At 34.0% G+C, this 16,790-nt stretch overlaps 1 protein-coding gene across 7 annotated transcripts in view; it reads left to right on the top strand.

Moving 5' to 3' along the window:
* FMN2 (formin 2) overlaps nt 1-16,790 on the top strand; it is a 188,465-nt gene that overhangs the window by 54,415 nt on the left and 117,260 nt on the right. For all 7 annotated transcript variants that reach the window (XM_080585106.1, XM_080585107.1, XM_080585108.1 and 4 more), the window contains 2 exons: nt 1,813-1,960; nt 7,003-7,070. In XM_080585106.1, coding sequence (XP_080441232.1) covers nt 1,813-1,960; nt 7,003-7,070 — 216 coding nt within the window. The remainder of the gene's footprint in view (nt 1-1,812; nt 1,961-7,002; nt 7,071-16,790) is intronic.

The following is a 16,790-nucleotide window of genomic DNA, read 5'->3' as shown; positions in this document are numbered from 1 at the left end:
ATGGGCGACAATATTTTGTTCTGGTTTGTTGCTGAATTTTTTACTCTTTTTGAGATTTGGATAGTGCAGAAAAAAAAAAAGATAAATGGCAATATTTAGTACCTTTTCCTCTTCTTTACACAGTGTCTACTGGTAAGATCTCTCTGCCCCTGCCCCTTCCCCCCCCACTCCCACTGTACTGGAAATTAGTCTGAAGCTGAAAAATGCTCAAAAAGCAAATATTTACATTAATTAGATGAATGGTAAGTAATAAGTTACTGAAAACTTCATTAATCCTGCCTGTTTAGGTATTCAAATGAAGCAGGATAGCCAGTAAGGAAAGGATAGTCTTTTCAAGGAACACAGAATTCATGGCTAAGTAAACAACCTGATGTGGTTTTGTATTAGGCTTTTTATTCATTTCCTTTTATTGAAGGTCTGTTCATGTGTCTGGATTTTTACCATGTTTTTAATACTGGAAAGATATAATTAGCTTCCTTTCACTCTATTTGCGGCACAGTCTATAAACCAGATCATTTTCCTTTATAACCAGCATTTGCTTGTTCTAAGGAAGTTGTCCTCAACAGAATAAGGTCTTACCACTCTTATCACAACTTATGTTTAGGCAAGTAGAAACTTAGTCACATGAAGTAGATATTATCCCCAGAAGTGTTAAATGGGTTTTGTTATTTCCCCTGAATGTTTTCAATACTTGTTTAGGATCTGTGTAAAAGAGAAACAATCAAAAGTTTTAAATCTTAAAAATGCAGCAAAGATCTTAAGAATGCAGCAAAACAAATATGTTACCAATATTTTACTTAGACAAAAGTGTGAATGAGGGATCATAAATGTGATCTTTGTAAGAAGATAGTACTGCATGTTATAACTGTGTGTTTATCCTGTGACTTGATTTTTTCAGTTTTGTACTACAGTATTTTGCATATTTCCAGGCCAAATACTAGGACATTCATGATCTTGCTGTGAATGTTTTTTGTAGAGTTTTACAGTATTAAAAAGGTTTAATCACAATGTGAGCATATTGGTGTGTATACTGAGAGTTGCAACAAAAACTGCTTGAACTGTGGTCAGCTAAACTTCTGGTTTAAAGCATAAGTAACTGTTTGCTGTGCCTTTCATCGGATAGTCTGGATGTCTCCTACTTTTACTAAGCAGGTTAAATTCAAAGCTATTGAAAAACAAAGATATTTTGATCTGATCCTAGAGGATTGAGAATACTTTAATTTTCTTTTTTTCCCAAAAAAAGCCATCTCACCTTTTTAGCTGTCTCTCTATGAATATGGAAATGTAAATGACAAAAACTAATCAGCAGAGTTGTAAAGAATAAATATCTCAGTTCAATTTATGTTGAAATGTTCCTAGGAATATTCCTGCTTCTTTTCTTGGTTTGCACATTTAATATAAAACATAGAGTATGGACTGAAATATATTTTTTCTCTTTAAACTGTGAACTAGTCCTATGTAAAATAGTACAGTTGTGATGGACAGAAACTTATCTCTCTGAAGAAAGGAGAGGTGTCAGAGTTCTTCACATGCTCAAGAAATGCGGAACTGTATTCTAGCCTCTCATTGTGCTGCAGATAAGTAAAAGTTTAGTTTTTTTATTGTTAGAGAACATTTCAAAATCAGAACATTCAGTTCTTTTAATGCAGGTTTATGCTAAGTCTTTGTAAAATTAAGAGTATATAAAGAAGCCTGCCTTGATATAGGGGTGGATAATGAACTATTTGTGTTGGAAACAAAGGCTTTGATATTTTGAAAATGTCTTCATATGAACCTAACTTTTTTTTTTCTCCCTCTGTTTTATAACCATAGCAAGACCAGCTCTATACTTGGGCTGCAGTTAGCCAACCCACACATTCATCAGATTACGTTGAAGGAAGCTTTCCAAGGAGAATTCCATCTGTGTGGCCCCCACCCAAACCACCAGATGAAGAAAAAGGACTCAAAATTACGGAAACAGGTATATTCTTGGACGCAGACAAGATATATGTATGGCATGGGGAGTGAGCTGCTGCCTTTTAGAATCCAAGATATGACCTTAATATCTTAACTTGTAAGATATACCTGATTCTAAAGATCTTGGATTAGCATCAGAAATACTGTTAGCTAGTATGAATCTAATAAAAAATATCCAGCAAAAATATATGCCTTTTGTTAACAATCAAGATGTGCACCTGGCATCTGCTGACTGATGGATTTTACCAGGTATTTTGACCGTTGTTCTTTTCCAGTTTTATATTCCTTCAGAGTCATGAAATATATGGGTACTTTTCTATTCTTAAAAATATGGAAAACTTCAGAAGCCCACTGGTGTTATATTGAAAGTTATTAGAGTGGTGTAAGTTATTCCTTCGTGGATTCAGCTGTCCCCTGCTGACAGAGAGGTAGGAGTAGTGTGTCTGAAAAATAAACTGAGGTCTAGTTTAAAAAGTCAGTTTATCTTAAATATTCATGAGGTTATTCTACCAGCCAAATTCTGAAATGTTCAGCATACTCGAAAAGCTTTTGTCCAGCTGAGACTTGAACAAAATGAGAAACCCTCTTGTAGCTTACTAAAAAATTTAGAAGAGAATTTCAAACCTGTTTTCTGTTAGTAGTGTTGATTGGCAAATACCGCAGGTTGTTAAAGGCTTAGTTTTGCATCAGTATTCAATGACTCTCATCACTTTCAATCTCCCATGACCTCCATGGAGAGCCACTGGGTATTTTCAATTTTTCCATTTCCCACCACTCCTTTTTTCATTGTTTAAATTTGAAGAATTAAGTCATTATTTCAACAGATCTCTTTATTGTGCTTGTAGCCTTTGGGTGGAGTTAATTTCAGATTTCCTTCTCTTTGGGACTTCTCTACAACTTCCTCTGGAACACAAGCAAAGTGTTCCTTTCATGGACATAACTTGTAATGGCAACAGTTCTCTTTTGCTGGTATCACTTATTCCAGTGCTCACAACCAAAATAAGTGGTGCCAACAAAAATGCAACATTGCTATATTATTCTGTTTATGCAGTGGCTTTGTGGTCAAGGAAAAATTTCTGCATATCACTGATGCAATTCAGAGTGTGGAACACTCCATTACTGCAATAATACTACTATATACACTATATAATACACACTATATATATAATACACTACTGCATGATACTACTAATATATATATAACACACTATTGCAATAGTCCAGTTTTTGACTAACGATCTACTATTTTATGTAGTATTAAATGAGTGTGGCCCTATGTAGTAACTGAATTCATTGCCAGGTGCTCTAAGAAAGGTTGTGTTTCTTGGAGATTTAGCTAATGGATGTGTGATCAGGGTTTCTATAAACAGGCATGTCACTTGAAAGACAAAAGAGAAAATGTATTTTTTTTTTCATTATATTACTTTGAGGTTTTATCATGACAGCAAGTAAACAACAAGTTTGTTGTTTCTAATGTCTAGATGAGCATAGATTTAATGTTTTGAAATGCATTTTTAAACTTTTTTTTTTTTACTATTTTTACTTTACTGAAGTACTATTTGGAAGAGTACTTCAATCACAAGGAATACTTAAATCTATTCATTTTATACACTGCTTGTTTCCATCCAATCTTGTTCTATTTAATATTATTCCTACTACATGTACATAATGTCTATAGTATTTGTCTGTTCCTTAGTTATGGCCCTCTCAAAAACTGCAAACACTAAGAAAATTGAATTAGAAGAAAAAGGGAAAATTGTGTATTTTACCACTTCTAAATGGAACATAAATAGTTCTCAAAATTTACTTGAGGTGTTGACTTCTAAAAAATATTACTGAAATTTTATTTGTTGGTGTGAATTTGCAGTGTAGAAAAGGAAAAATAAAATTGTTCTGAATACAATTCAGGCAGATAAATAATTTAACATTTTGTTTGCGTGCTTGCCATGTGGAAGAACCTAGAGGTGAGTGATATTTCACGTGAATACTAAAGGATCCACATCTTCCTCATGATTTGTAATTAAATTGCTTTATGCATAGGTGCCCTTTGAAACATGGAGAGGGCAAGAATTATTTAAGGATTTAAATTAATGTATGCAGAGTAGCTATATTTTATGATATGTATTGTTTTTGCTGTATGGTTAAACATGTACAATATTAACACTAGAGATACCAGTTTATAAGCAAAAACTTGCATTTTAGACCAAAGTATTTATCCAGAGAGGAATGTAGCAGGATATTTTTATATATAGTCTTTATTGCTGTCGTCAGCATGACAGCAATACCAGGTCTTCAAATTTTAAGTAGGGCAAGAGGAAATTCTGCAGGGTGCTAGGTAATTTGTTCCTAAACAAGCAAAGTATCCCTGTTTCATATAGTATATATTAAATAGCTTTGCTGTGCTGTATCCTATGGAGCATTGTTAGGTGCAAGAAGAAGGCTATTAGAGTGATCAGTTGTTTTTTTTTTAATATATTAAAACATACAGTTTAGAAATATCTAACATAACTTTGGGTTCAGTTAGCAAATACTTTTACCAAAAATATTGTTCTGGATTCAGAGAAGTTTTCGGACAAAATCTGTCGATATCATGAATGAAATGTAGTGGTATGTAAACTGCTAATTTTCTATCTGATGATTCAAAGCCTGTTTTCCTGGGTTTGCAAATCTGTTGAGGTATGGTTAGCCAAAGAAGTTCTCTTCTTCCAAATAATTTGTAAAACAAGTATCTGACAGTTGCTTATTTTGAAAATGTTACAGCTTCCTTCCTTCAGAGGAGACAATTCTTTGGTTTTAGTAGCCCTGAGAGTTGAGTGACCAATTTGTTGGTATCATCCTAAATTTGCTTCAGTAAATGGAGTTATGTAAAAGTCAGCAACAAGGCGATTTATCCATAATCAAAACATGGCAAAGTCAGACATGATGGGTTATTTCTAGTTAACGACTGCCTATCCTCATCCAGCCTTTTATAATTGGGAAAATTCTGCCAGATAAGACTTTTGAAATGTAGTTTTAGTAAATAAAAAGAATAAATAAATAAGTTGAGGATTGTTAGTATTCAAGCGGTAGCCTTGCAGATTATCTGCCTCTGGCAATGACACTTCCTGCTTACACACCTCACTTCCCAACAGACGGGATTGTCAGAAAGCTGTGAGGAGGCCAAATGTATAGGAATTAGGAATGTGGAGTTTTTTGATCAAAACTGTTCCCATGTTCCTGCAAATAGTCATCAGATTTGCCTGCTATTTAGTGGTACCCTAAGAAGGATGCATGAGACGTTCTCTGGGAAGGTATAAGAAATTTCTATTCTTGTGATGTGTACAAAAGTAGACTATGACTAATTGGAGGCATAATCCACATAATTAGCAGCAGCTATTAAGCTGGTTAGAGAACTTTTCACTGTGTAGCTGCTGTTGTCCCCCTCCCCCCTCCCCTTTACTAATTATATCCTATAAAACAAGGAAACTGAAGAACAGTTAGGGTAGGGTTTTTTAAACCTGCAGAAAGCATAGGGTAAAAAATGTATCTTAAATCACAGCCCTCTGTCTTAACTACAAGACACTCTCTCTTCCACAAATACATTAAAAAGATATCTTTGTTATTCTTTGCAATAACTTATCAAAAACTTGAGAATCCTGAATGTGTATTGGGTTGTTACATGCTTGTTTCATTTTCAGCACAAAATTTGTGATTTCTTTTATTCAGTAGGTAATCAAAATGCATCACTGCACAAGCAAAGCACAGATATGCAGCACATGCTTCTCACTGAAATAAATATTTGCACAATCAAGGTTTTAATGTAACTTTTTATAGTTAGGTTTAGTTACATTTTTATTAAAACTGAGATTTCAAACACTAATATTGTTAGATAAAACCTAGATAAAAATTATTCTAAACTAAGAAATGAAATTCAGTTTTGGGGGAGTTTTATGCCTTGATGCCTTTTTCCAGGGAGGGGGGGGAGGAAGCACAGATAAAAGTTTTTAGTCCCACATTTTATTTTTCATTGCTTGGAGATCTGTGGTTCTGTTTAAAACCATAACTGTGCAAGTATACTGTCTAAAGAGGGTAATTAAATGGAGGAATTCTTAGATATTTATTAAGATTCTTATGAGTTATTCTGAAGTAGAAAATAATTGAAAAAGGTACTATTGGAATGAAGTACTGCTGTCTTTCAATGTAAATGAGTATTGTGGTCAAAATTCTGGAAGTCAAATTAATGCTGTTAATGCAGTTTCTTTACACAAATGAGAGGATCATAGACTCAAAAGGTGAAGAGTTAGTTTTATATCCTCAGCTTGAATGCCCCCAGTTCTGGGAAGCTATGACTGTACAGTTTCACAATAAGTGTACAGTCCCAAACTATCTTCATACTGCTAAGATGCCAGAGAGGGGGAATAATATCATTGGGATGAAATTGAGATTTCTCAAAAGGTATTTAGTCTAGTAAGGTCAATTGTCTTTCAAACACTTTTAAAATATGACTTTAGATCTATATCATTGTCTGTCTCCTAGTGGCCATCTCAAATTTTATAGTAGAACAAAGGAGGGCCTGTGGAGGATGTCAAAAAGACAACATGTCTGCCAACAGTAGTCAGCCCGTTTATGGGTTTTAGTGGCCTTTTGTGAACAGATACAATCTGCAGATCTTAAGGACACATACATCTTAATGAGGTTGGAAGAGAAGAATAAGCATGAGAACTATTACTTAACTTTCTGTGGGATAAAAATAATAGAGCCATAAGTGACTATTTTTCTTTGAAACAGAAATTCTGACAATGAAAAGAGTTCTTTGAAGATTTGTGGTATACTTCTAAGACCATATCATTTATTGTAGAGTCTTAATAAATACATTGCATGTTGAGATCAGACTGGCTTTATTTATATATACAACCTGCTTAATTAACTTTAGATGCATAACTTGGAAAGTGGGAGATTTAACAGTTTTCTTTTTAATTGTATCCTCTTTTCATTAAATCCTTAGTATGTATTTTGAAAGATCAATGAAATCTATGTATATTGTAGAAGCTATACTTTTTTTTTCAGATTCAGAGTTGAAATCTACTGTACTAGAAACAGAAAAACAATTCATAGAAGATGTTCAGCAGGTACAGGTAAGATCTTGACAGAAGTGTTCTATCTAGCATTCTGTAGAGAAAAATAGAAAAGACGTACTTCAGACACTTATGCAATAGCTCTTATTTGTGTAATGAATTTTCAGAATGCAAATATTCAGAAGTGTTTTTTAAATCTAAATTTTTATTTCAAAATACTAACGTGCTCCATAGTGTATCTAGATACAGAGATTCAAGGTACCTGCCTACCTAAGATGGTTCTTATGAGATGTTATTGTTCACTTCATTCAGAAGTAATGCTTGGTTCCAGAGGTCTGATGGTATTGCCAAGAAATAGTGATTATCTAATATAACCAGACCTTCTACTGAAGTTTGTGTGGGTAACGGTGGCAGAGATGTTTTTCAGAGAGGGTTAGGGCTGATCTTTTTCTCCCCCAACCCTCTTCTTTTATGCAAATGACTGGCTGCCTCAAGCATTGCTGCATTGAGCAGTATTTTATAAAAATGATCATTGCTTTTGTTTTGGAGTAAGAAAATAAGAAATGCCTAGTGAAATGTATTCTCTTGATTGTTAGACTTGCAAACGCAGTTCAGGTTCAAGCAGGGATTTTATGAACGTGGATGGGGGAAGGAGGTATATTACCTGCATGTTTTTGTCTTACCAAACAACATGTCAAGAGTTCTAGTCAGTTACCTAAATTTTCCAATCTCCATAATTAAGAATATTTAAAGACTAGATTTTTTAATTAAAATTATATCACAAAATTATTCTGCATAGCAATATCTTAAGTGTAAATTGTAAAATATTTGTCCCATGCATTTTTATTTTACTTCAGTATTTTACTACTATTCACTAGCAATATTTTTGGCATTTCTTTTTTTTAAAGCTTACTCATATATATCCAGAAAGATATTGCACATTGCATATTTTATCTATATCTAGAATTTTAATTCACTATCAGAAAAAAAAATCTACATAATTATTTTTTTTTACTGGAAATTTAATGAAAATATTTATGACTGCTTAGGTACTTTCCCTAAAGATTTGATTCTCTTGCTATTGGAATGAAGTTTAACCAGCAGCACTAGAGCACTGCTTGGTTTCCTGAACAAATAACATTTGTTTGGTGTCTCCTCTGTCTTTAACTAACCTATCATGTTGACTGATTAATGAATTGCATTTGCTGGTGTTAGAGATCCCCATCCGTCTTGCTTACTGTTTGTCTTTTACAGCAATAATGTGAACTTGTTCCATTCTGTACTATTATTCATCAATGAAGAGCAGCAATAAATGCTTTGTAAGCATGATCACCTCATTGACAAAACATCATTTCAAGTTTTTGCTTTACTATGTCTTCATTCTGGTTTCCGTTGAAAATCAGAGTGGAAATTACTTAATATGAGAAACTGTAAGTGGATAAAATTAATAAGTCCCTAACAGTTGAGTGTATCTAACAAAAATAAACCCCCGTCTGGATTCTGCACTTTCTTACCATTGGAAGGGCCTATTGTTTGTATATTCTGACCATTTCCTTACCTTTATGACCTTAACCTTATATTTTGCACTATAATTTCCTAAAGTTTTAAGATAGCTATCTTTGACTGAACAAAAGCAAATTTTAAAAAGTCACAATTAAAAAAAAGAGGGCATGGGGGTGCTTGTTTTTAGTGCAGGAGGAAAATAAGAGAAACTGGCACCCATTTCAACTCCTAGTTTTGAAAATGCCAAGAACGAGCAACAATGTCTACAAGGTCTTCTCAGAACAAACAAATTTTGGTTAGGCCTAAATTCTTTAGTGAAGGAAGAAGAGAAAAAAAATCATTTAGAAACTTGACCTTCAAACCTGATGTTGCGATTTGGCAGCTGTACTTTTGTGCAAGAGCCAAGTTCTTTTCTCTTTCACACCCCTCATCTTTTAGGGTAGCATTGCAATTTTCCCTACACTTTAACTCAATTTTAGTTTGTTTTATTTTATGTGGTAGAGATGTAACACAAAGGAAAAACTGTTTTTCTAAATGTAAAATGAGCACTTGAAAACTAAGCCTTGTTAGTGGGACATCACAGGAAAAAAAACAACTTACAAATCGCTTGACAGTCATCTAAATTCATTGTTCTCTTATATTATTATCTTAATTATTTTAACATTTTTTTTTTTGGTCATTTGCAATGAGTGCCTATTCTGAGTATCACACAAATTTAGAAAGAAAGCCCTGATTGCATTTATTTAAAGGTCAGCATACAGATGTAATGAATTGTTAATCATTCCATTGAAGATGACTGGTCTCTGTAATCCTATCTCAGGAGATGAGATTTTGCCAGACTGATCCAATTTCTAGCAGTTTAGTTATATGATAGCTTAAATTGAGTATCTAAAGTATATTTACAGTGGAAAATTTTGCCATCAAAAAAACATTACGCCTGTAGCATTTCAAATTCAGTTGTTCATTTTGGTTTGGTTCACCTCATTTCAACCAACAAATAATCCCTCAACCAAAATAATAAGCCTTTTGGAACACCGTGTACTTCAACAAGTAGTACCAACCAGACAACGTTTTGGCAGCTCTCAGGCACTGAAGACAGATTTATGCTGCATGATCTATTGGTGCACTTTCCAACAATATCATAGGGAAACAATTCTAGCTTTAAAAACCTTAAATTACAGGACACTTTTTGCAATGTTGAATATACTTTCCACTTTGAAAATATTATAACTCTAACTACTGGAGTGTCTCTGTAGAATATTTCTAACTACTACACTTTGATGACAACTTTTCTCTGTGTTTCAGGGGATTTTTTTTTTTCACACTTTAGCCTTTAACTGCAAATTAGTATAATTTAAGCTTAAATTACTAAATTATTACTTAATGTCATTTGGAATGTTCTAATTTTGACACGTAGTAATACTAGAAAAAAGTTTAGGTATCCTTAAATATAAGTACATAATGTGTCTGTCTAAAAAATATGAAACGTTGGCAGGATTGGGGCTTACTTTTCATTATTATACAGTGTCACAGCTCAACTTTGTCTTGGAAACATGTATGCTACTCAAAACTTTCTTAACTGAAAGTTCAGGGTGGTAGATAATTTATAGAGAGAAGGTGAGGTAAAGAAGGTAAATGTAAGATATATCTGAAATGGGGAAGTGATTCTACAATAAAGAATTTTTTTTAAACCTTTCTCATTTTTGTATAACATGGCTCTCATCAGGATAGAGGCAACTGTAAATGAGACTGGTTAACAACTGTGTTCAGTAGAAATCAGAAAAATTGATTTTGGAGCTCATGAGGGAAAAATCTTCATGCTGTGGCCTATTACTATTATTATTATTTAAAATTTTTTGCTCTGCTTCATTTTGCATGTTCTTTCTTGAGATGTTCTTTCAGAAGAGCCCAATGATCCTGGGAACATATGCTACTCCTCTTCTATCCCTTCACTACTTGTCAGGTTACTTTTCGAAACAGAATTAGTGGGCAGGCAATGAACGTCTCTTCTAAGATAGCTCTTTTCCTACAAAAAGTATTGCTCAAGTGTTACAGCAGGGAAGGAAAAAAAAGGTACCCACGTAGGTAAAACAAACAAAGTATTTTCATTGAGGAGAGAAAGGAGTATGAAAGAAGCAAATTTTCTGGAAGTGTTCACTATGAACAGAATGATAATGAAGTCTACCTGTTGCATTTTGCAAAGTACATGTTAGTGGTCTGTGTCCTCACAAAAGACAGATATATTGTTTTAAGGAGAACAACTGTTGTCAGTGTAAACTTCCTGCAATGTCATGCCAGCATATCCCAATCTCAGAAAATAAAAAGCTGCAAAAAATTATTTTTTTTAATTTGATCTTTTCACAAAATTATCTAGGTTTGCAATGTGTGGTGCAGCAACTTATATTCTAATTTCAGGCCCAATGTTTAATGTTATAGTTAGGATATTGTAAATTAAAGCAGGTGAATGTCAGGAAGCATATGTAGGCATATTGTGTTCTCTTGTTAGCACTGAGAAAAAATTATGCTTTATTAAATATGTACAGAAAGGAAACAAAGTTTTTGTGATGCAAGAAATGATAGACACCTGGCAAAAGACTTTACTGCTAGAGTCATAGGAACTGCACAAGTGCAGAACATTTTACTTGGGCAGTAAAGGGGAGGCTAACCTTTGTTAAACCTCCCAGACAAATCAGGTATACTGTCTTTTAAATGTTTTTATGCAGAAGTTTCCAGTTTTATTAATGTAGATTTGTCTTTGCTTCTTGAAATTAGAACTTACTCTTCAATTTAAACATGCTGCAATTTAAGGGGTTTGGTTTCTTGTACAGAAAGCCTAATAAGCACTAAGACATTTTTTTGTCTTCAGGTAGTAGATAAATGAACTAAACTTTTATTATATGAAATGATTGACTAAGCGTGTCTGATGTTCTATTCTTTGAGATGAGACCCCAATATAATTTGTGAGATTGTTCTTCCTCCTGTATGACCTGTAGCTGAGCTTTATGACTGAAACCCTGGCTTCTGTTAATGTCAAAATTTCTCAGGCCCTGAAGGAAGGATAAGACTGCAAGTAGAAATAATAGAAATGAGGGAAGAAGCAAGTGTTCAGAGAGCCTGGAGGATATCATAAAGAAGTCGGGCTACTCAGCCACTAGATGGCAGTTAAGTATTTGTGAAGGGACTGTGCAATGCACTAGTGGGTCATGCCCAGTGGGGTCCTTAAGATACTGTTCGGTGAGAATATTTTTTTTTTCTTGGTCAGAAAGTGGTGGTAGTTAATAAGTTAGCCTGTAAAGAGTATTTGCATTTTTTGCGCTTAAATCTGACCAAGGTTTAGTAGTTGGAGCATCTCCCAAGGCTAATAAAACCAGGTCCTAAAAATAACAAAAATCCTGAAATATTGAATGTTCAGAAAGCTCTATGCTGTCATTGTTAAGGAGTTTTGTGTTGTTGTTGTTGTTTTTTAAGACAGCAAAGTGAGCACACTTGATTGATATAATCTACAAGACTTCTAAAAAACTTTCTATAATAATAACTTAAAAGCTTTACTGTTGAATTTCCTTCATATAAATAGAGGTCAATTTTATGTTAGATATATGAAATGAATAAAAAGGTGTTTCTTCAACCATAACCCTGAATCTTTTTCATTTAGTTCCAATGAGGGAGAGAAATAAACAAATACAAGGCATGATTTTTGATCAGTTAATTGATATATATAGAATATAGGTCATAGACGCTATATTTAAATAAAAATAAATGGAGTCTAATACATCAAGCCTGCATGGTGGCCAAAAAAAAAGTCAGTTAATTCTCAGAACAAATATTATTATTTGGTATCCAGACTTCACAATACTTGGATAGACTTCCTTTGTTTTGCTTGAAGGCAGTGGTTGCTTCTTTAAAAACAATATTGGTATAATTTTCAGTGAAGCAATAATAGCACACTTTTGCACTCTTCTCCTGGTGAGACTAAAAATTGTTTTGTTCTAATCGTTGTTCTTAATGTTCATGTCAAGATCAAGTTTTACTTGTACACTCATTTCAATTTGAAAGTTTCTTTATTCTGTTTTTCCTCTCTGATACATCGTTTACTACCTCAATTACAGCTCTGAAGTAATATAAAGATCATAGAATAATTTAGGGCTGAATAGACATTAGGAGGTCATGTTGTTCAATCCCTTCACCACCAGCACCCTCCCCCAAGCAAGGCTAGCTTAGATATTTGGTCATGTTTCTCAGGACTTTGCTCATCTACAAAGATGGATCTGTGGTATTGCTGATATGTATTTCCTGCTTTGCCTAGTCAGTGGTAGAATTATAGACTTTCTTTATGATTACCTGCTACGTTTCTGATGTGATGATTTATCTTAACAGATAAAGCTTTTATCTTCTTATGCTTAAGAACAGTTGAAAATGTGTGGCCTAAAAGCACATATTTATTTTAAGTTAGTTCTAGAATCATAGATTCCTCATTCAAATACTGTGTATTTACAGGTGTTGATTAAAATAATTATCAAGAAACTGCTGATCAAGTGCGTCATCCGATCTCAAGACTTCTATGTAACAGACTTCTATGAGAATATGGCAGAGCAGAATATATTTTTTCATAAATAATGAAGCTTCTGCATTTTTCAGTTTGACTATGCTTTATACTCAAAACCAGACAGAATTCTTTGTCTTTCTGAGTACAACTTTTTTGAAAAGTAGAACCAACCTTAAAGTTCTGGAAATAATAATGTCTGAAATGTGGGGTTGCAAATTCTACACAATGGAAGTTGATCAGGATTTACAGACAGTTCTGGACTTACAGTTGTCACTGATAACAAGGAGAAATGAATTAAAATGAGGTTTACTTATTTTAACCAGAGAGACCTCATCCAGTTAAAATTGGGCCATGATCTAAAGATGAAATTCTTTTAGTTCTATCAGCACTAGAGATCAGGTGTTACTTTACAATTATATAGAATCCGAGAATTTCCATTGGACCCTATTTTGTATGGAAGAGAGATCAGAAATTTTCTTCAAAAAAATATTTCTTTAGTTTATACATATCCAAATAGATTTTTTAAAATGACCATACCGAAATGAGAATTCAAGAGTAAAATGAGAAGAACATTACTTATATCTACTCTTTGTGTATGAAACAGCACATTTAAATTTTGACTATTTTTTTACATCAAAACATAGTTATTTTCTCAATTTTAAGTTGGCATAAGTAACAACAGTAAGATCACTTTCTTCTGTTTGTTTGTACGTGTTTTTTACTTTTTACAGTTTTTACTTAAACTCTCAAAACATAAAGCTCACCTCTGATCATTTGATTTGTGATGTATTTTATTTAATGTTATCCCACCAAAAATGATATATCTTTGCTTTTCAACTTTTGAAGAGTTAGAAAAGCTGACTGGCCTCCAGCCTCTACCTTCAGCACATTTGTGAATACATTTGTGAAGACTGGTTCCATCTCCCCTCACTTCTTCTTTACTGAGTAGTAGACTCGTATTTCAGGGCCATGAAGACTATTCTTCCACTTCTACAAAGATTTATTCTTACTGTGGGTATTTTTTGTTGGTTATTCCCTGCTGGAAGCCTGAAACAAAAGCAACATATGAACCTCCCATTTTGTGGTCTGGCTGAACTCTTGGATAAAAAGGTCGTGCGCTGCGTAGAAGTATCAAACTCCAGGCAGTTGCCTATCAGTATATGCCAAAGTTCACCTGGAAAATAATCTTTTTTTTCTCTCCAATACCACACCATCAGAGGAAGAAATTAAAGGCATCGTAAGTCCTCCAAATTTATATTAAATTAACATTTGTATTTGGGCAATAAAATCCTTTCTGTTATTTCTAGCATAAAAACTAATTCAGTTGCTCTAAATAAAAAATACGGAAATAATAGAATAAGGTAGTTTTCACAGTGGCAACTTCCCGGAATGCCAGTCCATCTCAATTTGAACTGAAAAATCAAGGAAAAGCCCAGTCTAGAAGAGTTCAAATCCTTTCTCTAGTATGCCACTGTAGAAATGTTCAAGGTATGCCAGATTTAATTGTGGAGATGGATGGTTTCCTTGGCATCGATACATGGGAAATCTTTAAGATTTGTTAAAATACTGTAGAAAAAAACATAGGCGAGAGAAGAAAGGAAGTGTTTTGCCACATGAAAGTAAATCCAGAACAGTTTTATCCCAACTTTTAAAGGAATCCTTGACACTTAAGATACCTGCTGCTTATTGGATTGCTGTCATAGGTGGCTAGGTTTCAATTATCTCTTCATCTGCTGAAAGACCTCAGTGTGACTAATTCTATTATAGCAGTCTGTGATCAATGGCAGAGCACCTAAAAAGGCAGCAGAAAAAAGCATAATAAGGTTATATCAAAACTAAGAAAGATAAGTCGTCGTCCCCCCCTTATCATTTATGTACTTTTTTTACACTGTGGTGAGTGACAGAACACATAAAATGGAATAATAAAAGCTATATGGAGGGATAAGCCGTTTTTGAAGTCTTTCTTGTTTATGGCTGTACTGTTTCATGCTTCTCTAATAATGACATCTCAAATATTCTAGAAGAGAAACCTTCAAGGTTTGAGGTTTTTTATTGTGTTAATGTAGTTTTTGTTTTATTTTCTATTTCATTTTAAATAAAGCAGAACCAAAAGTTCCTGGGCAGTCAGGCGGAAAAATGCTATTTGTGCTGACTAAAAATATTATTATGTAAGAAGACAGCAGTTATACTTCACTGCTGTGTAGCTTCTAGGGTAGTCAGTGGTTCTGTGAGATTTTATTTTATCTTGTTTTGTCTTTAGTCTACAAAATCTCTTTTGAGGTTCCTATTGTAGCAGAACTTGGGGATAACCTACGGTCATATTTCACCGCACTTAAGAGCCTTATGACTTTACAGAGAGAAAATTCAGCAGTTTTTCAACCTTTGTTGCATCTTATGTTTCTCGACTAAAAACAGGAACTGAAAAGAAACGGAGTCTTTTTCTCTGACGTGTGCTTAGTCCAGGGATAAGACATTCAAATAACTGCTCAGGAACAGAAGCTGTAAGAAATTGTCTGAGAAGAAACTTTGGAACTTTTCTTCTGGTCGCCAGCTTTAGAAGTTGGCATTTGTAATGCATACATCTTTGGTAACATCTTTGCTCCCCACTGATCCTTTTGCTTAATTGAACTGTTTGAATTGCAACAGTTATTGATTTCTGCATTTTTTAATGTTTTTTTTTAACGTCTGTGATAGGGTATGAGAACTTCTCAGCTTGTTAGACATGTCCTGTCTTTTTAGTTTAGGAAGAGTTAAATAGGCCCAATGCCATCACAGTGTGAACTGGTATAATCCACTGGTTGCAGTATGTCACTTGTGTCACTGTGTGGGAGATTAGCTGAAATCCACTGATTAAAGTTTATCCATTCAGGAAGGGCAGAGCATTGCATTTGCTTTCCAGGGCTTGCTTGTTCAATACTCTTTTGGGGAGCTGCGCATCATGTTACATAGTGGTTGTGGAAAGAAACATGGAGCATAGCTGAAACCATTATGAAAACATATACTCTTTGTCCCCATAAACACACCTTCAGTATAATACACACTTCTTGAAGTTGAGCTTTGTTATAGTAGTCTAAGGAATAAACTGGTATCCAATACTAATTCTACTCCTTCAGCAGTTTTCCCTGAAGTCATTGGCATGTTTGCCAGCTTTTGACTCAATTTCTACAACTGTAAAACTAAAATGTTGCAATGAATTTTGAGGTTTAAGTGAAATGAGAGAATAAATTAGATGGGTGCTGAGTTGTTTGAATGCAAATCAAGTGACCATCAATACTTCTCATTTGACAATAGCTGTAGCACTGAGAATTCCTGTTTGTGTTATGTCTCCTTTCCTTAAGGTTGGTTTGCAGATGCAAGAAATACCTTTGAAAATGAGTTATCTTTAGAGAAACCTAAGCAGATACAATTTTTTGAGTTATTTTTTGTTTACTGTGACACTACTTTGTGCCCTTCTGTGAGCAAATGCACTCAAAAAAATTTTAATTTGCATAGAAAGGAACCTTTTATTAACTGGGTGGTTGGAAGGAGTATCCTTCCATGTAAGTGGTGCTGCTAGTGCCACGTTCTGACTTACCGGAAGAAACTAAGGGATCTTTGACTTTTCCATCTTAGTCCTGCTTAAGTGTGTGCTGGTATTTCATGTGCATGCTTGCAGTCAGGTAGAAACGCAGTTAATGTCTTTCAGGAAACAAATAGTAGTGACAAAAACCAGGAAAAAAAATAGTATCAACCTA

Source organism: Anser brachyrhynchus (assembly GCF_964034855.1).
Source record: "Anser brachyrhynchus genome assembly, chromosome: 3".
Taxonomy (NCBI): Eukaryota; Metazoa; Chordata; class Aves; order Anseriformes; family Anatidae; genus Anser; species Anser brachyrhynchus.
This window is presented reverse-complemented; position numbering and strand designations above follow the sequence as displayed.